This window comes from Ischnura elegans, chromosome 9 (genome assembly GCF_921293095.1).
Source record: "Ischnura elegans chromosome 9, ioIscEleg1.1, whole genome shotgun sequence".
Taxonomy (NCBI): Eukaryota; Metazoa; Arthropoda; class Insecta; order Odonata; family Coenagrionidae; genus Ischnura; species Ischnura elegans.
Genome location: NC_060254.1, coordinates 86,840,712 through 86,865,840, shown reverse-complemented (window position 1 = coordinate 86,865,840; position 25,129 = coordinate 86,840,712). Strand labels below are relative to the sequence as shown.

General features: G+C 38.6%; 2 protein-coding genes across 2 annotated transcripts; one reads left to right on the top strand and one right to left on the bottom strand.

The window, feature by feature from the left end:
• Nucleotides 1-1,985: 1,985 nt before the first annotated feature.
• Nucleotides 1,986-24,786, top strand: LOC124165856. Its single transcript, XM_046543382.1, has 2 exons — nt 1,986-2,080; nt 22,525-24,786. Exon 2 carries the CDS (start codon nt 22,630-22,632, stop codon nt 23,749-23,751), a length of 1,122 nt encoding a protein of 373 aa, XP_046399338.1. The 5' UTR covers nt 1,986-2,080; nt 22,525-22,629; the 3' UTR covers nt 23,752-24,786.
• LOC124164985 (uncharacterized protein K02A2.6-like) lies at nt 3,443-6,124 on the bottom strand. Its single transcript, XM_046542224.1, has one exon. The coding sequence runs from the start codon at nt 6,122-6,124 to the stop codon at nt 3,443-3,445; it is 2,682 nt and encodes an 893-aa protein (XP_046398180.1).
• Nucleotides 24,787-25,129: the final 343 nt, after the last annotated feature.

Sequence of the window (25,129 nt, the reverse complement as noted above, 5' to 3'; positions counted from 1 at the left end):
TATTCACTATCATTTACTGAAAAATGTGATTATTTGTACAAGATATCTTATTTTTTGGTCTTTCAACGTGAATAAACTGCTGGATTAACAAGTGTGAGTCACCTTCTCCTCTCTATCTTATCCTCTCTAATTCCTTGCGCAAACCTCTAATTCTATCCTCACTCCTTTCTTTCTTTCGGGGACTTCTCTCCCTCACCTCTTCCTTCCCTCGCCACGTATTCCCACCTCTCCACTTCTAATGTATGCGGCTACTCTATATGGTACTTCCTTGTAGGAACGTCATTGACCATTACTAAATTGCCACGCCTGGGTGAAGGGCGTTTCCGATGACACCAAGAGGGGAATATTGGGGGAAGGTCCCCGAGGCAAAGTTTTGTGTTCCAAATGGCAGAACGCATGGCAGCCCAGACGGCACAGAATCCTCCGTATCTAATTCGTATGCAGATAGTATCCATTGACTACCGCTCCGTCGCTTTTCGTCAATGGATACTATCTACATACGAATTAGATACGGAGGATCCTGTGCCGTCTGGGAGATTGATCTTCTACCCTAGTGTATGGGCCAACGACTACACCACTAACATTTTTAAGCAATATGGAATTTTAATATGTGGTGTTCAAAATGGCTTTGCACATTTCGGTCACTTCATTCAAGTGTTATCTCAAAATGAGATCCACATTCTATCTTATCATAAGGATACACACATATCTCACATAAGGAAAAATCCAACGACGTAACTAAATTTGTACATCTATATGAGGGTTAATAATATTATCTCTATTCTCAGTATTGAGAATATCTTATCATTACCATGAAAGTGGCACATGCATATCTTCCATTTTTTATCTCAATCGGACCGAAATTATTTTGGTGAGTAAATCCATTTTCAAAATCGCAAAATCGCTGATAACGAATTTTAAATAAGACAGCCGAAAATTCGTTTCATCAACAGAACATCATTCATTCCCTCGACGAATCATGTCTGAGTAAGTACTTAGCCTTGGGATACACATATCTCAGGCTTTCCATATTATAGTTTGGTAGTGAAATCAGAAGAGTGTAACGGAATTTCTTCAGTCATTTTGGCAGCATAAGCTCTCATAACTTTTCCTGGATATTTCACTATTATTATGCATTTATCTTATTATTGTTACCAAGTTACCAAACGGAGGAAGAGATGAATTTTGAAACGGACGCCAGAATAGGGAAAATTACGGGTAAAGATATTCGTTTATCAGGGTGTTGTCCTAATATAATACTTTCAATAACTTTATACAACAATACAACGGCCGCCGCACAGTGGGGCCAAACCCCACTTTAAGTGGACAAAAGTCCAAAAATGAAAGTTTGAAATTGGGTTTTTTAAATATTAGGTTGGGTAATAGGATGTTTGAACTGCATAACAGTGTATTTCACGAGTTGGTATGTGTGCACCTTCGCGTAGAAATAACTGTCAAAGTGAGAGAAAAGCGAAGCACTGGTTCCGGAGTCGCGGACGCCTAAATGGACGGACGATTTTAAACTATGAATACAGCACACAAGCCCTTTTGATTCCATTTTTTTAACTTGCAATCAATTGGAATAAGTATGGAAAATATGAATTTGCTTTTAATATTTATATTTTGAAAAAAATAGCCGTGGAGAAATTAATTATCATGAATGGAACGTTGTTGATTTTTAACGATGAAAAGTTTTATTTAATTAGAGAAAAGTTATATAATCGGACGGAATCGTAACGTGATTTTTAGATATGTAATTAATTGTAGAATGGGCTAAATAATGTAAAATAAACTGCCATCGAGTTGCAAAAAGAGTTTTATGATAAAAGATTAGCTATGCATGACAAGCCGAAAGGGAATCCATCCGGCCGCTATGGCCGCATAGCAACGGGTAAACTATAATATAAACAGTGTCCATTAAGATATTATTATTTTGTAATAAAGCAAATTTGCATGTATTATATTTTGTCTACTCATAGATACAAGCGGTGAAATTTTCTACACAAGGGCTGAGATTTTTGAAATGCAGAGAGGCCTTTCCCGAAGCTCCCACCCTGTCGTGAATGAAGTGCTCGAAAAGGTAATTTCCGTTCAACTGAGGTGTACTTATTCGATTCCGGAATGCCAATTTAGTACTCTTTCACTCTCTACGCGCAATAAACCATATTCTATTGTATTTTATTTTTGAAGTTAAAAATATCTCTTCAATGCAGTATTTTCTTTCTTTGTGCATTGGAAAGTGGTACATGCAAACTAAAGAGCAAATCTTTATTTTTCCATTAAGCATGAAGGATTTTCAAAGATATTGCTAAAATAATTTTGCAAATTTTATATCAGATTTTTTCTGACCACTTGGATTATTGACTTGAATTTTTTTTATTACTTCAAATTTTTATATACAATCTATTTTTGTAAATAAGCAAGTTACTTTTAAAATTCCAAAAGTAATAAAATTGAAAAAGAAAACAAAAAATCGAAAATATTCAAAACTTAATATTTGATTTCATTAAAACTTTCCGACCTTAGTCAGTTTTAATAAGTGATTATTGATAGATGTTTCCCTGAGCTCTGTGCCACATGCATGCATTGGTAATCTCAGACATTGTAAAACTCCTATCTACTCGTATAGAAACTAGGTTCCTGTGACGCTCACGTGGAGTGTCATCGCATGGGCGCCAATCTGGCCTTTTTCAAATGAGGTTAAAATTGACCATTGCCATTCGTTTACACTGGAATTTCTAAAACCAAATAATTTGTATATTATGAAAACCCTAATGGTGGGTAACGAATAGCAATCAATGCCCTTCGTTTTCTTTGATGAAGGAAACTACCCTATTACCCCGGAACTGAAAATGTTCCGTCAGCTGTTCGTCTAGGCGAAGACGTCGCGGTGGAGACCGTGACAGTGTATTGACAAAGAGCTGGTTGTGAATCAGTGAAGTGTTTATTTTGTGCGGTACTTGTTATTTTAAGGCCTAGGCTTGGCCGTGTGAGCTTGCTATGTCAAACGAAGAAGACGTTGTTAAATGTTACCAATGCCGAAGACGATAGTTTGTAATTGTACAAAAGTTCGTGTCTCTCCACTGCTCCACGAACTTCGTGCCTCGTTATTGATCACTCATGTGGAGATTGACAATATAAATCCGGCAATATAAAATGGCAAAACACTGTAGTCTGTATACCATAGTGTTGTAGATTTATTGGTCCGTTATAATACATGGTCTTGACAATGTAGTCACCACAGAAAGACTGCCGGTTTCTGTACAGCAAACAACACTCTACCACAAGTGGCAGCACCGACACATATGTGGCGACATCTATACGACATACATACAACATCTCCCTTCCTTTATAACAAAATAACTTTTAATAAAAATATAATGAACCCAACAACATTCTTGGAAATAATACATAATACATACATATGAGGATTTAAACACAATTAAGGATACTCTGAGTCAGAGTACCTTTTAGGGGGCTTAACAAGTCGACCCGACCTAGACCTGTTAGACTTAGGTGTTGATAGTTGTTGGTCATCCTGTCCTTCCCTTGAAACCTGAGAGCTCATTCCTTGAATTGCCTTGGGAGTGGGGGGTTCTGCCAGGTTATTGTAATTTTGCACTGATTGTGGAAATGATTTCGAGCTATTATATTTTAGCCTCAAATGATGGCGGTTTCTCCGATAGATAGTTCCATCAGGTGTCCTAAGGTAATATGACCTGGGGCAGTTTTCTGATACAGCTGTAATGACAGCTGGATGCCAATAATCATTTGGAAATTTTTTGAAGTATATATGATCCCCAGCCTTTAATGTGGGCAATTCTTTTGTTCTCTGATTAGCATAGGTTTTCATGGAAGTTCTTTGCTTTTTAATGCCCCTTTGATATTCTTTAAACGTCACTGTCTTCGGTTGTAAATTTTGGAGAGAAATAGGCAAATTAAATCTTAACTGACGGCCCATTAATAGTTTTGATGGTGAAGGTAAATTGGTTTTAGCAGTGGTCCTATAATGAAGCAAGGCTAGATAAGGATCTTTGCCTTCCTCGTGACTCTTTAATAGGATACTTTTTGCTATTTTAACAAAACTTTCAATTTGGCCATTAGATCTTGGATAGTAAGGAATCGTGGTAACATGCTCTATTTCCCATTCAGAAAGGAATGTTTTAAATTCTGCTGAACTAAACGGAGGGCCATTGTCACTAACCAGATAGACTGGGATTCCATGGCGAGCAAAAATTGACTTGAGTTGGGTGACCACTAAGGATGCAGTATATCCTGCTTTTAACAATGCCAACTCAAAGTACTTAGAATAATAATCTCCAATTACTAAGGACGTCAAACCTCTAAAGGACAATAAATCGACTCCAACTCGTTCCCAGGGAAATTTAGAAATGGGGTGATTAAAAATTGGTTCATGGGGATTATGACACCGGAATTTGGCACAAATTTCACATTGACTGATTAAATTTTCTAAGTCTGAGTTCATATTTGGCCAGTATATTATGCCACGAACTAAACTTTTAGTTTTAATTAGCCCTTGATGACCCATGTGGACTTTTTGTAAAAGTTCATGGCGTAAGGCAGCAGGGACAACAAGACTGGATCCTCTAAAAACTAAGTTACCTGCTACATTTATTTCAGAGCGCATATTCCAGTACGGTTTAGCACACTGTTCCACTTTCATTTTTGAGCTTGGCCAGCCTTCATAATAATATTTTTTGAGTACTGACAATGTTGGATCATCATTTGTTACAGCAATAAATTCTTCACGTTTTTGCTCAGACATGGCTAGATTTTTTAACAACAAATTAATATGGACTTCCACATCCTGTTCAATGTCAGTGACTTCAGTTTCAGGAAGAGGAGCCCTTGACAGTGCATCAGCAATAAACATATATTTACCAGGAACATAAATAACTTTTAAATGATAGGACTGAAGTGCCAACATCATTCTTTGCAGGCGACTAGGCACATCTGCCAATGGTTTTTGAAACAATGTCACCAAAGGTCTATGATCTGTTTCAACATTGACCATATGTCCATAAACAAATTGATGAAACTTCTGACAACCAAACTGAATAGCATACAATTCTTTTTCAATTTGTGCATACCTTTGCTGGCTTTCTGTAAGACTCTTTGAAGCATATGAAACTGGTTGACCCTTTTGCAATAGAACAGCTCCAACAGCAGTGCTAGAAGCATCAACTGACAGTGTGATTGGTAAATTAACATCAAAATGTCTAAGCACTGGGGCAGTAGTTATAATTTTCTTTAATCTATTAAATACACTATCATGATTTGAATCCCAAGTCCAGACAACATCTTTAGCAAGAAGTTTTCTAAGTGTTTCAGATTCTTTTGCCAAATTATTTAAATAGGGACTTAAGTAAGTAACCATACCAAGAAATCTTTTCAATTCTTTAGGGTTCTGTGGTCTAGGCATTTCACATATGGCCCTAACTTTAGAATTATCTGCCCTCATGCCATTCTCATCAAAAATATGACCTAGAAAGTTAATTTCCTTGACTCTGAAATGACATTTTGATTTGTTAAATTTAAGATTAACTTCCTTAGCCCTTTGAAAAACTCTTTGAATTCTTTCAGTATGTATACTTTCATTTTCTGCCCACACCAAAATATCATCTGCATAAACCAAAACACCAGGGATATCAGAAAATATTTCTGTCATGATCCTGCTAAATATTTCTGGTGCAGAATTAAGTCCATATGGCAGCCTCAGAAATTTATACCTGCCAAAGGGGGTTTGAAAAGCACATAAATTAGAGCTTTCTGGTTCCAATGGTATCATCCAAAAGCCTGAATAAGCATCAAGATGAGAAAATACATTAGCACCCTTGAGTTTATATCTTACTTGTTCAATAGTTGGCAGAGGATAATGAGACCTCATTAATGCCCGATTAAGATTACGAGGATCAAGACAGATCCTCAACTGCCCAGACTTTTTTTCTACTATTACAATTGAGCTTACCCAGGGTGTTGGGTCAGATACCTTTGTTACCACCCCCAGCTTTTCCATTCTCTGTAACTCATCTTTGAGCCTTGAGTATAAATAAAATGGCACCTTCCTGAGAGGCTCAACCTTGGGTGGTACATCAGAGTGCATATTTAGAGTACATTTGTATGGGAGACATCCCAAACCCTGAAAAAGGTCAGAATATTTAAGCAATAGTGAGTCAAATGTGACACTTCGTACAAATATATTAGAATTAGAGGTCATTAAAACTCTCTTGATTTGTCCCAACTCTTGACATGTTGTGAGCCCTATAACAGAAAAACATGGTTGGTCAGCGACCACAAATTTAATTGACACAACCCTTGCAGGAACAAGTACACATTTTAAATTAACTATTCCCCTGACTTTGACCTCACTACCCCCAAATCCACTTATTCTAATTGATGTTTGTACAATATTAGACTCGGCAATATTTAACATTTTAAATGTTTCGTAGGATATGACATTCGTCATGGCACCAGTGTCCAAAATAAATGGAACTTTAATATCATTGATCATTAGTTCTATTTGCCAGGCTGACGATAAAACATTATGACACATCACAGGTTTGTCATCGTTTGACTTTGATTCATTTTGGCAATTGATGATACCCAAAAACAAAGAATCATTTTGATCGATAGAATCGACCGTCACAGTTTTAATAGTGTCACGAAAAAAGCAACATTTTGCATAATGACCCTTTTTAGAGCATACTCGACACTGAACCTGTTCTGCTGGACACTTGTAGCGATGAACTTGACCACACTTGGAGCATTGAGTCTGCCGCGGCGATCTGAGCAGCTGCCGCCCGAACGGCTGACGTTGCTGCGCATGCGCGGGCGTCTGCGTATTTCCCGTGGACCGTGCCAATTCATTTTGGCAATTGATGATACCCAAAAACAAAGAATCATTTTGATCGATAGAATCGACCGTCACAGTTTTAATAGTGTCACGAAAAAAGCAACATTTTGCATAATGACCCTTTTTAGAGCATACTCGACACTGAACTGAGTAAGTGCCGTTGCTGAACTCTGCGTGGTCACGGCGAGTAGACTTGTTGGTGAGGGGGGGAGAAATTCGCGGCGAAGCGGGGTCGAGCCGCTACCCCGGCCACCATGGCGTGGCAATCGCGTGACGTCAGGATAACAGCCAATCGGAAATGACCGCCAATGTCGTCTGCATATATTGCTGTATTTACGTATTACTTATTATTTTTTCTTATTTCCTTTAACCAGCGCGAATTTAGGGACAGGAATTTGTAGGGATCTTATAAGGATAGGGGTATTACTGCTTCAAATAAGTAAAAAATCCGATTGCGCTTCAAAAGCCTTTATTTTGAGCTGGTGTCTGTACATGAAAAATCGTTATTACAACAGAAATTATTCTTTAACAAGCAGGATAGGAGTCCACAAAATTCACACGTAAAGCGGATAAGGATTAGTTTGTAAGAATTAATTGGAACGAAACTCCCACGTACCACTCGTACGTTCTACCAGTCTAAACTAACATTGTAAAAAGTTAGGAAAGCTCAAATCAATAAACATGGGTTACAACCCACACACATTAAAATAATATTTATACATTGAAAATCTAGTCATTATATTAACAAATAAGCTTCCATCATAACAATTAATGTACAACATTTTATTGTAAATATCAGGTATATATACCGTAATGTGTACTACAGTATAATGTCCTACGTTTGATGCAATATAATTAAATTAGAAGGTGAAACGAAAACCAAATACTGTTTCACAAACTTTTTATTTGCTATCAAGACAAATTGTCTTGTTAAATAATGTTGAAACTAGTTGATAGCATTAGTAAAATAAGGCATTGCAATATTTCCACTGAGTTTTATTATGACACTACGTGTTCCGTCGTTACAAACAACGTTATCAAGTGCGATCAAGCAACACCTGATGTTGTTGGTAATGACGAAGTGTTAGTGTCATAATAAAAGTCATGGAAATATTGCAATGTCTTATTTTACTAATATTAAGAACTTCCACCATATCGTGCCCAACATCATACAAGATAGTTGATACCAAATAAAAAGTTTTTGGAACAGTACTTGGTTTTTGTTTCACCATGAATATTTCATCATTCTACTAAGTAACGCCCAAATCAGCTGAGTTTAAATGAGAAGGCTTCAGACATATTGGTAAGGGTGGAAATCAAATTGGAAATGGGAAGAATTCACTCAGGCAGATGATTCTCGGTAGCCTACTGAACCCGGTCGGCTACAGATGATGTTCGGTTGTCAACCAAATCGGGATTGTTACTGACGATTTTTAGTTGCCTACCAAAAATGGTAGGATGTTTCAAAAAGCATATAGCCTACTGTAACCGGTTGGAAAATTTTTCAGCTGCAGTTATCCATTCATATCTCAAAGTGCATTCGTATCAATGAAAATTAACAAAGTGAATCTTTCCTATTTCCAATTTGGTTTCCACACACACTATTATGGCTGAATCTCTCAAATGTACTTATCATACATCAAACTTAGAAGATTATACTGCACTGTACAGTGTAGAGTACGATGAACAGAAAACCACTACTAATCCATGGTATCTCATTCCAGTTTTTAATCCATATTGCACAAAATTAGTAATCAAATCAAAATTTCGAAACACAGGAGAAATTACTGTAGTGAAAGGGATGTTATTACATATCTCTTGATTTGAGGTGACTTTTGGAGTTGAAGTAAAGCCAAGGTACAAAACATATTATTATGAAAATATCTTACCATTGTCAATAATGTCATATAATTTAAGACTCCCTTACAAATTCGAATGTGTTTTGTTGTTAGGATTATGTACATATTTTATTTTATTATTTATTTTTTTTTTATTTTATTCTCAAACCACCGGATACAGCTCTTATTGGCCATTTTACACCGGGGTGTTCAACAAATGTAACATGTAAACGTACACAAACGACCATGCCCTGGACCGGGGAAACTTACCCAGGCGGGACTCGAACCCGCGACCTCTTGTTTGGCAGGCGAGAACGTTACCCCGCTAACACCGAGGCCGGCAGTAAAACCTCTATGCAGTAAAACCTCTATGCAGTAAAACCTCTATGCAGTGAACCTCTTTACATCATAAACCTCCACACTTCATACCACCCCTGCAGCCAGTTTTACATGTAAATTTATAGGCAAACCTCTTTGTAGTGAACCTCTTTATCTCATAAAACCTCCACTTATCATACCAAGGAGATACTCCCGAGACAGCCTAACTACCTCCAAACATCAAATTGCCCAACTTTTGGTCCCCTTCATTACGATGTAAAGAGGTTTTACTGTATAATTGAGGATCTTAGAAACCAAGAAAGATAAGTGCAATTAATTACCAAGAATTATCAGCTATTATCTAAAATAATTGTACTAGTCCCCCTAGGCTTCTATGGTCCTCATTTCTTATGTAAAATGAATGACTAAATGAATTAATCTAAAAAATCTTTGCACGTGAGAATACAACTCAAAGCAAATTAGCAGTAGGAACACTCGTGTATTTAAAAATTTTGACTGCAGTAACTTTTTAACAGTCTGACTGAACTATTAAATAAAAGCAAACAAAACAATGAGGTGGGAACGGGAAAGATTTTTCTGATTACAGAAAAACCCGACTCTTTGTCTTATTTTGAAATTTGATTAATTTACCCAGCCTTAAATATTTATTAATTTATTTCAAAGGATGGAAAAAATACACTTTTGCATTCAAAAGAATCCTAAGTCTGGAATAATGAACAGTAGTCTCCATGTAAACTTACTAGGAATTTCCAAATTAATCAATTTTAGGGGCATACAATCCACATTGAAATCATGTAAAACTCAAGGTCGGAAAATGTCAGAAAATTGTAAATGCCCTACTACATACAATTTAGGCCGGCCCTTATTTTTCAGAATTGAGAAAAGTTATGTTTTCCTAGTCTCAAAATGGTCCAAATGAGGTTCATATTCACGTGTTAAAATTTGGTTACTTTAAAATAACGGCAACCCGTGCCCCAAGGGCCCTAAGTACTGAGGACCCTCAATTGAGATTTTTGGGGCCGAAAAAGTGCTATTTCTATGTAAAACGTAAAAGTAAAGCCCTATAGGGCCGATTTTCTGTTTGTTTTGACCTATCTCTAAGCGTTTACGAGATATCGTCCGTCGTAATGCAATCCACCCCCCAGGGCGCTACCCCGCACCGCGGCGCCGCTGAGGTACGGCCCGCACCACTTATTAGAGACTTCCCCTCCACCCCCTCCCCTCCCTCGGCAAAGACCTTGCTCCTGATGGCAAGATGTAGTCTTTGAAGAAATGTGCTGACGTTAGAAAGAGTTTAATTGTCATGACAATACTTCCAATCAAAGTGATCAATTTACTCGTAATTTCACCTGTCTATGAATTTCAGTACATACTAACCAAAACAAAATACATTTTCATATTTCTAATCTTTCACTGACACCCCATATTTGGCATTTAAAGTGTATTTGCGGACGTTAGGGGTTGTGCTACGATGAAAATTCACACTTATTGTTAGTAATTAATTTTGAAAGCTCTCTTCCCTCTACGTGGTTGACTTAAAATCTTGAATTGTTTTCACACCTCTCTCTGCACAATCATACCCCCGAATAATTTGCAAATCGTTTTTGTAATCAGGATGTTTATACCATTCTTGCGTGGGCACATCAAAGAATGCAGTTCATATTTCCAATGCATTAAATAGCTTTCTCGAATTAGTAGTGACAAAATTTGATATAGATACTGTGGTCAGGTCTCTACGTTTATAGAATGCCATCTTTGGTGGATCATATTTTCCCTCACGTGTCCTCATATGGCATACCACGTTTTCCTACTCACACCCAGAAAAGGAATCGTCAAAGAATGAAAAACCTACCAACTCCTCATTCAGGTACCACAAATGGCTTGATTTCATACTTTTTCTTGTTAGCCTATTCATAAAATGAACGTCACGTGTATTCATGATAAACTAGTTTTTTCACCACTTTCCTCCTTAAATCCTTAAAAACTTAGCACTTCTTATCCTTTGCGCACTGTACATAAGAAATAACTATCTCTCCACATGGATCTACAAATGTGAACTGACTGCCTCGTTTCTTATTCCTTGAATATTTCTATCGACTGTTATGGCCCTGGAAGCCCTGCTCATTATTTTCATTCCTTCATACAAACACAATTGTATGAAATGCTTATAACATTTTGCACATAAAGAGCAGTTTTGAAAAAACCATGCAGTAATGGCGCGCAGTCGTATGGTGGCAACAAACTAAGATTTAAGGGGTCGGCGCACACATAGGACGGCGTTGAAGGGTTAAGATTGACATTGTAGGCTTAAAAAACATTAATCATGACACAAGAGGAACAACCTTTTCAAATACTTGACTTAAAGTTACTTACAGTTAAAGTTAAAGTTACTTCCAGTGAGAGAAGTACTGTGTGTTTTTCTATAACCTAACGGGTTTGAAATGTATAAACTAAGTACGAGAAAAACCGTAAGAAATGCGTTTCATCCATGGACCTAAACGAGAATTCCTGTTATTACGGAAAATAAGGCGATTGAAAAGTTAGAAAATTACACAACGAAGGGATAAACTTGCGACGACATAAAGAGAGAATGGAATCTACTGTGGAGATTTAAGGAAGAGAAACTTTCACCACAAAACTTGATGAATTGTTTGACATTGCAAGGGGCGGTGCCATTGAATTTTTGACGCACGCAGTAAATCTCTCGGATAAATGTGCGTGAGATGAAGAAGTAAAATTTTTATGCAATCGTATAGGAGCACGAAATGCAGTTATTGGTGGAATGGATTTCAATATGATCAAGAAGAAAGAAAAAGTTGTGGTTCTCCGCTCCTTGTGCTACATCTGCTCCCAACAGCGACTTTCAGATCCTAAAATTACGAAAGTGTTAACCTGGACATAGCGAAAGGAGTACAAAAGAGGTTTTCAAACCACTTGTGGTACCTGAATGAGGAGTTGGTAGGTTTTTCATTCTTTGACGATTCCTTTTCTGGGTGTGAGTAGGAAAACGTGGTATGCCATATGAGGACACGTGAGGGAAAATATGATCCACCAAAGATGGCATTCTATAAACGTAGAGACCTGACCACAGTATCTATATCAAATTTTGTCACTACTAATTCGAGAAAGCTATTTAATGCATTGGAAATATGAACTGCATTCTTTGATGTGCCCACGCAAGAATGGTATAAACATCCTGATTACAAAAACGATTTGCAAATTATTCGGGGGTATGATTGTGCAGAGAGAGGTGTGAAAACAATTCAAGATTTTAAGTCAACCACGTAGAGGGAAGAGAGCTTTCAAAATTAATTACTAACAATAAGTGTGAATTTTCATCGTAGCACAACCCCTAACGTCCGCAAATACACTTTAAATGCCAAATATGGGGTGTCAGTGAAAGATTAGAAATATGAAAATGTATTTTGTTTTGGTTAGTATGTACTGAAATTCATAGACAGGTGAAATTACGAGTAAATTGATCACTTTGATTGGAAGTATTGTCATGACAATTAAACTCTTTCTAACGTCAGCACATTTCTTCAAAGACTACATCTTGCCATCAGGAGCAAGGTCTTTGCCGAGGGAGGGGAGGGGGTGGAGGGGAAGTCTCTAATAAGTGGTGCGGGCCGTACCTCAGCGGCGCCGCGGTGCGGGGTAGCGCCCTGGGGGGTGGATTGCATTACGACGGACGATATCTCGTAAACGCTTAGAGATAGGTCAAAACAAACAGAAAATCGGCCCTAAAGGGCTTTACTTTTACGTTTTACATAGAAATAGCACTTTTTCGGCCCCAAAAATCTCAATTGAGGGTCCTCAGTACTTAGGGCCCTTGGGGCACGGGTTGCCGTTATTTTAAAGTAACCAAATTTTAACACGTGAATATGAACCTCATTTGGACCATTTTGAGACTAGGAAAACATAACTTTTCTCAATTCTGAAAAATAAGGGCCGGCCTAACATACATGCTTCAAAATTTCCATTAAAAGCTGTCCAGATTTGCCAAAGCAGTATCCACTCCTTTGTTTGAAAAATGTTTTTGAGTGAGCGACCTTAAGTGTTTAGGGTGGTAAAACATTTATCCTTGTGCATTTCTTATGGAACAACCGTTTTGGTTACCAAAAATCGAAGGCAGCATTTCTTTACTACCTCCTTTAGGCAAGTTTTATTTGAGATATGAAGTTATAATTTTCACATTTATGCTGACAAATAGATGAGATTTACTTGTCTAGCAATCCATTTCTTCCCACGACAATATCTCCCTTGATAAATGCAGTTATACTGATTAAATAATTCATATTCCCCAACATCAATAAGGACATAGGTATTTACTTCCTAACCATAAATACCAAGGGCAGGAAACAGTAATCTCATCTTCTGAAATCCATCACTTAGAAAACCACATTATCAATGCTCTAGATAATAAAATGGAAGTTGCTACAATATTTTTCGATTTCTCAAAAGTTTTTAACACTGTGGACCACCAATTGATACTCAATAAACTTGACTTGATGGTTTTTGTGTCATAGCTAATTTTGATTGAAACCTACTTGTCGGACCAAATTCAATTTGTCATTACCTCAGGAAATGGTGTAACTTTCATTTGCCTGGGTACAGGCCTAAACCAAGGAGTTCCATTAAGCTCCTTCCCTGTGCCTATCCTATCACTTCCAGACATAAATGATCATATAAATAGTTTTCTACAAATAAATGGTTCCAATCCATTCCCTATGCTGTTGACACCAATATTGTTCTCACAGCAACAATAATTATGGAGAATTGAAAGAAAAATGCAAAAAGTGAGTCATACTTTCTCTACCTATCTCATTGAATACATTGGAGTTCCTCGTCTAACAATAAGACAATGGCCATTTTTATAGATCAAAAAAAGAGGCATTTAGGCTATGAATTTTTTAAAAACATGATGCCCTTTACTGTCCTCTGTTCAAAAAGTTGGCTGTATTACCACTGCCATGCAAAAATTAGAGGTTTTGGTACTCGTTGTCTTTAAGTAATGGCTATTTTATTAAAGTTGGTAGCAAAAACTGTAACTACTGTTTTCGCTAATATTTCTCATATCTTGGTCACTAAGGGTGAGGCCTTAAGACAAAGTTTCATTACACTTCCCTAAAAGACAGAGAAAAGAATTTCTCATAAGATACAAAGAAATAATATCTCCTTCATCTTACACAGAAAACAGTATGTTTATACATATCTTGAATGGTATTCCCATCGTTGATTGTTGAAATAAATCAGGCCATTATATGTACCGAATAATTTTGTAAGTTGTGCTAAGAATGTTGGCTATGTTGTGTAATCTGACTGATGTGTTCTATTGAATCTTGGTGCATGAGTAATTAAACACACTAAATGAGTAACAGGGAAAGATACTTTTCAAAAAACCATAACTTTGTGAAAACATCAGGAGAAGTACAGGCTAATGCTTGGTCAGAGAAATGCAAATTGTCAGAGAATGCAATTTGATAAATAAAACTTAATATAGAAATACCCACTATAGAGACTGCACAGAATTGGCGAATCACAAATATATCAACTTTTTCAATACCTTCTTCCTAAAATTCCAGATGCTGACATTTATCATGCAAGGGGCCACAAGATTTCCATTCGAGTTCTTCTGTTGGGCACTTCCATTAAAGCTGCAAAACTGCTTTATGAATTGAACGATTTCTGCAGTCACACTCACACCTTAATCAATCCACCCTGCAATAGGCAGTAAAAATAACATGGATGTCTCCCTTACTAAATTTATCTATTTACAGTTTCTCATATCTATATGAAATCATACTCACCTAACCGAACAAAAATGTCCAAATGGAGAAAACAGTAATCGACAGAATACATGGGCGGCAAGGCTCCCTTTCATTTTCTCTCTTTACGTAGGATTAAGAGCAGAGGTGGATATCTTGGGGAAGTGAACGATATTCCCAGTGAGTCTTCTACTCAGATTCACAGTCTCCTCATTGTGGGTCTATTTTCCAAATAGCCACACCACCAACTGTCATCTACAACAAATTTATAATTAATTATGGTTATTTACATAATAATGACAATTTTGAAGTATTTGCTAATGTTTATACCTCTTCTTTATTATCATATTCCATGAACATGTTTCGTGGGCACTTCAGGAGATGTGGAGGGTCATCGATGGTGAACATTTTTTCACCCGCAAATCTGAAATAAAGATAGGATATCTTTGCCAAAGTGTTGGAGGCATAGAAAGGATTATCTTCAAAGGGAATACTCATCACGCCAGCTTCCTCAATATAAGGGTAATCCCGTGGAAAATTATCTTATAGTGAATAACTGTCTCTCGCATGGAAGAAAATAATGACCTAATAGTACTTAAGTACTACTCCCCACCCTTTGCACTTGCATTTACCCCGTCATAACACCATTTACAGCACATATATAGTATGACACTAATGAAAACAATCCACAGATACTCCAAGAACATAAGAATATTATACGCTAAGTACGATATGTCACATAAAAACAATTGTTTCATTAATTTTGAAAGTGAATTGGAAGAACAGGGATATACGACGGAACCGCCGTTCTCACCTACTGGCTTTCAGTGCATTAATGGCCAACTTATACTACAAGATTCTTTCACTTTGTACTTACAGATGTTCATTCCGAGGAAATGAATGCAATTTGATAGGGCTATCAGGAGTTTTCCGCGCGCCGTATCCAAAAGCATGACAACGTTGAGACGAAGGCATGTTTAGATTCAAACGATTACAAACGGTTTGTTGTTGTCTGCTAGTCGCTGCCGATTGGCTGTTATCCTGACGTCACGCGATTGCCACGCCACGGTGGCCGGGGTAGCGGCTCGACCCCGCTTTGCCGCGAATTTCTCCCCCCCTCACCCTCAAGTAAACTCACCGTGGCGTGGTCGTCCGACGTGATGGTGCACCGGGGCGCGAACGTTGAACAAAGCTTACATCAGCCACTTCCAGTTTTTCCGCATCTCGCTGTGACGACAGAATGACTTTGGCGAGATAAACTGTCTTAGAGAGATCGAGGTCTGGCTCTTGCAGTAGCTTCTCTCTAACCACATGATGTCGCCGATTCATATTTAGTATAAATATGTCCTTTACCAGCGACTCTCGCAAATTACCGAACTCGCACGTATGACTCAGATTTTGCAGGTCAGTCAAATATACATCGATATCATCCTGACCTTGTAGGCTTGAAAAAAATTTATATCTTTGCATAGTCAGGTTCTTTTTTGGCAGGAAATGGCTATTAAATTTTCTCACCAATTCATCAAAAGTAACTTGTGATCTGTCCACGTTGAAGGAGTTAAAAACCTCCAACCCGTAGGGGCCAATGTAGTGGAGTAATAATGCCACCCGTCGTTCTTCCTTTTCTGACACGAGACCACTGGCAATTAGATATATTTCGAAAGTTTGAAACCAGTGTTACCAATTCACTGCGATATTGCCCTCTGTCTCCATCGGACGCACGTGGCCTGACATGCCGATCGTAGTCTGTGATCGCGGTTGAACACCCGTATTTGATTCAAGCCGGTCGGATTCGTCGGTTTTAGGCATTTCGATCTACTTTTACTTGAAACATAACAGTCGTAGCACAGACTTAAAGAAACTGGTACTTCGCGACACTTCTGACACCATGTTGTAGATTTATTGGTCCGTTATAATACTTGGTCTTGACAATGTAGTCACCACAGAAAGACTGCCGGTTTCTGTACAGCAAACAACACTCTACCACAAGTGGCAGCACCGACACATATGTGGCGACATCTATACGACATACATACAACACATAGGATGGCGCACGGGCCCGATAGCTACCTGGCGGGCCCGGGCGCCACCCTACGGTATACAGACTGTTCGGCTCGTGGTCTCGAGCACAGATATATACAATAGATTGGCAGTGCCTATGTTTTCCTCACGGTGGCGCTGAAGCCGGCCGGCAGAAGAATTTTGCGCAACTAGCCATCTTGCTTTCACCGACCGTTGCTCATGTGCCATTAACATACGTGTATTTGAGAGGCTACTTTTCCTGCTTTTGGAGCTTTTTAAAAGAAGAATGGTGATCCACTACGTTATGTGGGGGTGCACATTTAAGTATACTACGAGGGGAAATTTTCCTGGGGGCGAAAATGTGTCTCTACACGCGTAAATAATAGATATAAGGAAAGCATGGTTTGCGTTCAGTAATGTCTCCGCTTCCATCTCACAGAGCATGAAAATATTTTCCAAAGCCTTTTTTTTGTACGTATCGCCACGAAATTTATATCACGTGAAGTGCAGGTTATGCTCTACCTTTTTAAATTTATTGTTGGCAAAATTCACATAGTTGTAGAAATAGCATCATGAAACTGTGACACGTTATTTTTGCTGAAATGCAAATTGCTCTCGAAAACAAATTCTAAAGGTGTGTGACGGAAGCGGATATTTACCGGAGTTTCTGAAAGCGATATCATTTCAAATGCAGTAGCTTCATATCTCTAGGATCGGTAATTAACCCCTCAAGCGCGGCGGGCATTTATTTAAATACCATCCCAGCGGCCGGTTGAGATTAAGAAGACTTCACCTTATTGGCATACTATCATTCAATAATTTATATCGTTCATAATATACGATCATTATCATTAAAATTTTTTGTAAACTTGCATAATGTAGTGCGCTACTATATAATAATTTTTCAAGCGATTTGAATAAATATAGGCGTTGAGTTTTTCGACCGAAGTCGTCAATGTGCTGGTTTAAAACGTAATTTCATCGAATCATTTAAAAAATTTCTGAAGGCCTAAAGTCGTTATGAATATTTTATTGGAGAGGGAAAGCATTTCTTCAAAAGATAGAGCAATTTGTTTTAATCTAAAATACAATATCTGGCGGAGAAAAAAAATTATATACAGTAGGTCAGGAAGCGTACTGGGTACGCATGACGGCGTTGAGGGGTTAATAACATGTGCATTCTCTGTCTCGGTGTCTGTGTTTTGATGACGGAATCATCATGATGTTTTCAGTTGTGTTTTCTGTGTTTACCAAGAAAAGACTTTCTCCAGTTTCCATTATGTCATATACTTTCCGCTGTTGCATTATTACATTGTATCGGAATTTTATTTCCGTTGTAGTATTATTATTTATTTAGATATGTAGAGCGTGTATTATGCACCTTTAACTCTATCTGGAAACTTAACGAATTTCTTTCAAAATCATAAGTTTTGACTTTGTTAATATCTATTGAGTGAAATTCCGAGAAACTGATCGCTTAAATAATGGTTTGCATGTGCTCGCGGTGAAATGACGCGGTCACATTCATTATAATTCAACCTTTCCATGTAGCACTTATCAGGTATTTGATCATTTTGTGGCTTCTATATAGAACATGGTGTCTGTTATAATCACTTATCCCGGTAAGATAGAAATTCTAATTAAAAACGTACCCCCTCATGATGTAAGATTTATATTATAGTCTGCTTCCCCTTCGAATATTATAACAACATGAAACTGATTATTGATGATCATGGATCAAATCGTTGAGTTTTTTAAGCCAATAACTTCTTTTCAAGTTCGCAATTGGGTGATCGTGAGGGGAAATCCAAAACACTGCCTATATAAAATAATGTAAATTATATTTCTGATGCTTAAGGATAGGAATTCAATCGCATTGACTCTTTACGACCTCAGAAAAGCATTTTACAGCACCAAGCAGCATGCCTTGCTCAGAAAGTTAGATCATAATGGGTTTAAATAGGTTGAATCAAATTTAATTACGTAATATTTTTGGCCCGATTACTTATGGCAGTGAAAGGTTAGGTAGCATTGCTTCTACGTTTTTCGTCTAATTGACAACTCTAACTGAGCAACAACTCTTTGACAACAAAAATACAGTAAGTGGAAGCATCAAACCTTTGGAATTTTCGAATTATTTTGTTTGAATAGTGTGACAATGTCGCTGGTAAATCTAAGGGTGAACAATACCATGTATTCACGATTGTAGGCTACCTTCCTACACTAGCAGACGACGTAGTTAACCATTTTCCCCATCTGCTACGCCCCTTCTACATTTGGGACACAATATTTTTTTTTCGAGATAACTCATGCATATGGATTCCAATTCCATAATATTGAGCAGGAACCGAATTAGTATTAATCTTAGCTCAGCTTATATTACCAATTTCATAACTTCGTCACGGTTATGTTCCGCTCAAAGATGGGTTAATTTACCACGTAAGTGTCAAGATCGGTCCCTTTCTTTTTAATTGGATACATCTTAAACGAAAATGACAACGTTTTCTATAGTTCATAGCCTTAATCAATGCGCCATTATCTTTCACAATGTAATTTTCCTCCAGTTCCCTACTTACGCAAACGCATAGGTCGGTGAAAGCAACATGGCCGCCAGCAGAAAGGCATGGCTTCACCCCCCCCACTCCCATTGCCAATCTATTGTATATATCTGTGGTCTCGAGCAACTGAAATCCGCAACCATGGCCCTTATATACTGGTTACTAATCTCCTGCTCGATATTGTTGCCTTGACGGGCGCTTTTACCCCTCAAACCCCTCCATCGAAACTCTGGGCGCGGTGGCGCTACCACTAGGGGAAATATGGAACTAACTGCGGTATCGGCGGCGGTTCGAAAGCATATCGGGACGAGATGGAGTAATAAGAGTCGGATGTGGACGAATTATAGGAGGAACGATTAGATTAACTGAATAATTTCACCATGGAAATGCGCTATGGGCTGTAAATCATTAGTTTCTTAATTTCGGCGGGTAAATAGGACCTACTGAAGCCAAAGTAACATTAAATTTATCTGTATCAGGGTTTTACCTAACTCTCGGAATTTTCTGATTAAATACTATGATCGAAGGCGGCGGCAGTTGGAAAAAAACATATAGGTACATAAAAAGGCATTTCTTCCGTTAACGGCCATTTTACACGGTGCACATAATTGCACAAACTGATGAATTTACAAAGGCGCTGTCAAAATAACATCGCGCAAAGCGATAAAGTGCTAGAACGAATACATGCAAGATGGTGAAATAGCCCCTATTCTAATTTCATTGAAATATCCGTGCAATTGCACGCCAGATGGAGATAGAATAAGATCTTATGATGGCCACTGTTAGTCTTCTTTACAGAGTGAGTCAACACTTCCAATGGTCATTTTAACAAAACACAACAAAGAGTCACTCTCTCATCGCCTAGGGTCCGGTCTCCCAGATGCCAACGTATGGTGAGGATATGATTGATCAGTTCACCTTACGCATGCTTATATAGGGTTATGTTATGCAAGCAGTTACATAACATACAGGGTGAATTCTGAAAGTGATGCAATTGAATTACCCGTGCCACCCCAATTGGTTGGAGTGGGATCGAACTACTTGGAGTAGGAGGAATGGACTCTAATCTTTGTCGCAAGACCAATCTGATTGCTCTCCAAGCTATGGAAGGACGTAAGTTATTATAAACCCCCCCTTAGCTGACCTTGTCAAGGAAAAAAAAGGAATCAACAGTCGGTCAAACAAAATTTCGGTACTACTATGGGTAATTCACTCTCGCCATTTCTTGCCAACGTCTTCATGACGCATTTCGAAAAAACCTTCAAGAAGAAATTCTCCTACTTCCCTTCCATTTATTTACGATATGTGGATGACATTTTTGCCGTATTTGACACAAAGAAATGCTCACTGAATACTTTCCTAGACAACCTAAACAGCCTTTTCCCTTCCATAAAGTTCACAGTAGAAACTGAGATTGATAACTCAATTCCCTTCCTCAATCTCTTCTTAACACGATCCGAAAACAAAATCGTTTTTGACATGTACAGAAAACCCACCAGTACAACAAATTATATACACAACTACTCATTTGTTCATCCAAGCCATAGATTTGCTGCCCTCCATTCTCTCATTAATAGACTTTTAAACCTACCTCTTAGTAAACCAGCATTCAATAAAGAATTACTCTTCATTAAAAATATTGCTAAACAGAACGGATTCTCTTCTTCTTTAATTGACCATATCTTGAAAAAACATGAATTCAAACACTTAATCAACAACTCAACCACTCACAAAAAAGACCTATCAAAAATATTCATCAAACTCCCGTTTTACCCCACCATAACAAAAGGTCTAGACAAAGTCTTCAACTCAGTTAACACTAAAATCACGTACACCAACCATTACAAACTAAAACAACTTTTAGGCACCAGTAAAGATAAAATACCTCTTCAAGAAAAATCCGGCATATATCAGATTAATTGTAATTCCTGCCAAGCTTCCTACATAGGTCAAACAAGACGCAACATTCTCACCAGATACAAAGAACACCTCTCATATTACAAAAACAATAAACCTGAGAAATCCAGCATTGCACAACACCTTACGGATACAGACCACGAAATAACCCTAGACAACCTTACTCTATTGAAACAAACATCAAAACACCTACTTGACGCATACGAGAGCATTTACATTTATAAAAACAAAGGGAAACTCCTTAATAGTGATGAAGGTCCCATCCCATATTGTTCTCTATTTTCTCTATTGCACTAAGAACGTTACGCCCACAGTTATTTTCCACTCCGTAACGGTCATCCTTACATCACGTTCCCCCACCCTCCGTCCAAGTTAAACCTTCCCTTTCCCCCCCCCCTTCTTTACCCCCGTTATCTCTTCCCCTCCTATTCCGCCCCCCCCCCATACCTTACGTCCAACCACAATTTACCCCTCTCCTCTTCTACCCTCTACACCACAACCATTCCCCTCCCCCTCACTCTCTTCTTCATAAATTTCAGCGGTGTCTGTTGTTTTTTCATCACTCAACCTTGTTGAAGTGAAGCTTTAACCTCAGTTGCGTTGAGAAGGGAATCTTGGATTCCGAAACCGGTACGCTTCTCCCGTCCAGGTGGCACTTCCATCGCTCAGTTTTGAGCATATTCTCCCGGAGAAACCCTCGCGAAGGTTTCTACACTGTTGATCGTGTGTTAGTGAAGGGTTTCCGGTTGAGAGGCTGGGGTTGGTCACTGCTGCGAATTTTCCCGTTCCAGCATACCACATAGTGTTTTGTTTATACCTTTGACGAGGTCCCTTGTTACGGCCATTGGAGTGTTTCTTTCCCCATTTGACCTTGAGGCCGTAGAGCTCACCTTTTTATCTACTGTAAACACAGTTTGCATCATTTTGGCACTAAAAATTTAACTTTAAGGAGATGCAGTTTTTATATGTCAAAACTAGGCAAAAGTTTTAATTTTTTAAAAACTTCTCTGAGATTTTGGTGGGGATCTATCCCCTCATCCCCCCCATAGTTACGCCACTGGCGTATTGGGTGCTGTTTACACTAATATCCTTTAGCCCTTACCTGGTGGAGTCTAAATATACCCGTTGCGACATGATTTTAGCCAAAGGGAGTGGGGATAAAGGTAAAATGCGCGAAAAATAAAAATTTTAATTTATTCTCTTTCTAGGTGTGATTTTACTGGATTAGCTGAGCAAGTGTCAGTTGTTTATCCGCCGAAGAAAGGGTGCAGAAGAAAATCATTCTCAAGCCTTCATTGTCAGAAAACCTTGCCATGACTCGCATCCACACGGTATCGCCATCTACAATGGCGATACCGATGAGAAAGAGGATTCCGACGAAGAGTCAAAAAAGAGAGATGACGGCGAGAGCTTGGCATTGCGGCAAAGAAGATATGGCAAAGAAGTATATTGAAAAATACACTCAAGACATAATGAAATTTTTCTACTCATGTGCACAGCATATAGTATGTATTATGTATACTATATATACTATTTTATGTACTAAATGCCGTGCACTGCGAGATCTGTTGGCATGCATTTCCAAATTTCTCTTTTCAAGGAATCTTGTCCTTAAAAGCATTCGTCCGCAAATGCAATCGAAGATTCAGAAAGAGGAACCGATGGAGATGGCTTCTGATTCCAATGAAGAGGAGAACAACGAAGAAGATTATGCGCCCAGCTTTTACCTGCAGATGGATTTCATTCTATGGACATTTCTAAATTTACTCTCCGCTAAAATTCAATTTGGCGTGGCTTATGACATGCTGTATGCCGGCGAGTTCGGCGACCTTGTTTTCCAACTCAAGGGTTCCAACGTGAAGAGCCAGCTGTACTACTTCACCGCCATGGTCGGGATTCCTCACAGAGGCAAAGGGTCAGGCCATGGACAAATCAACCTCACTTCGAAAGATTTGTCGTGCAAAAAAGGACCCTATTCTCTCCTCCGCTACTACAAATGCTTCGAGAGGATCCTTCAGTGTAAAGAGATTCAGGGAAAACCTGAACGGCTAATCATCGTGACCATGGCCAAGGGAAACGTCGTCGTTACGTCCGACTGCCTAAAGCTGACCGATGAAAGAAAAGATCCAATCTTGGGGCTGCAGAACAGGGAGCTAACGGACAAGTATCGCTGGGAAAATGACATTCGGAAGGTTTATAAGGAAGCGAATGAGGGTATGGTACGCAATTTTCTAGAGGCCGTGAGGTTCGTGAATTACTCTTTTAAGGGCACTGAATGCCATACAAAATTCCTTGAAAAGTACGTACAGTGTCCGGAGATTTCGTTTCTGGAATTCAAAGAAAAGATAGAGGAATGGATGACTTCGGAAAAAGCTACTTACCTCACCAATGAGGGTATAATACGTGATATGCTACCAGGGATGGGAAAAAGGTAAACCAGATGACCGAGGAAGGATCTGGTGCTTTCTCGGCGAATATTGCTGATGAAGTAATCTCAAAAAATTAGCTGCGTTTACATGAATAGAGACGCGGTCTTTAACCTTTGCAAAACGGAATCTCTTCATCAAACAAAAATGGGTAAGCTCAGGCTCCATGCACACACACACCGATTTTGGGCGGCCAGTTAAAAACTGGCTAGTATTTTATCGGTGGAGCATTGCTTGCACGTAGTCCAGTTTTAAACCGGTCAAACGTTGGTTGTCGTGATGAAAAATAATGTATATATATGTATAAAAGGGGATGTTTGTATGTCTATGCGCTGTGCGTTTCCATACGGCGGCAAGCATTGCAACCAAAGTTAGTACATAGATGCATCTCATGCTCTCAAATCCCGTAGTGCTACTTTCGGTTGCGTCCAACGTGTCCTCAGGGTCATTTACTGATTAGCGCTGTATAAGCTGATCTCATTCGCGGCATAAGGAAATCGGTTACTACTTATATACCGTCCTCATACCTCCTTTGTTCCTTTAACATAATATTCTGAAACGTGACCATGCATTCCAAGTTCCCCACTGCTATGCGTAATATCCTCGCCGAACAACACCGGGTGGTGTGCTAGTACTATATATAATGTAATATAAACTCTACGGCCGTGATCCACAGTGGTAATGACTGACTGACTGTCGGTACCGGTGCGTGGTCGGTCAGTGTGCAAGCTATCAAGCCCTCCAATTGTGTCAACTATGGGAGGGCATGGGATATTTTACCGGCCGCCCTAATTCGGTGTGTGTGCAAGGGGCTTTAAGGCCGTTTTACACGGGGTACGGAATTGCGCAGGTTAGAGCTGCATTAATTTCTAAAATGGCGTGGAATTGTGCGAATGCATGAACGAAATTAGAACGGGCTATTTTGCCATCTCTCGTCCACGCATTTTCACATATGTTCTAGCGATTCATCGCTTAGCACGAAGCAATTTTGACTGCGCCTTCGTTAACGCGTCAGATTCTGCAAGTACATGCCCCGTGTAAAACGGCCTTTATAGGAAAAAAGTCGACAAAAACGGAACTATCAGAGAAGACTTCACCGCTTCAACGAAGGTATAAAAACCCGGCACCAGCCGCATTTGCGATTACGACCCAAGCATGCCAACTACATATGCACTACCTCAACAAATTACTCGTCTATGAATATATATACCTTAATCTCCTCAAATAACACGTCTTTAATAATTAATATTTGCTTAATTTCAAAATGCAAAAGAGGAAAAAAATAAAAATAATAATTATCAAATTCGCTGATGAAAATTAAATATTAAAAAAATACAAAAGGAAAAAAAAAATAATAATCAAAAATTGATATTATTTTGATTTATAA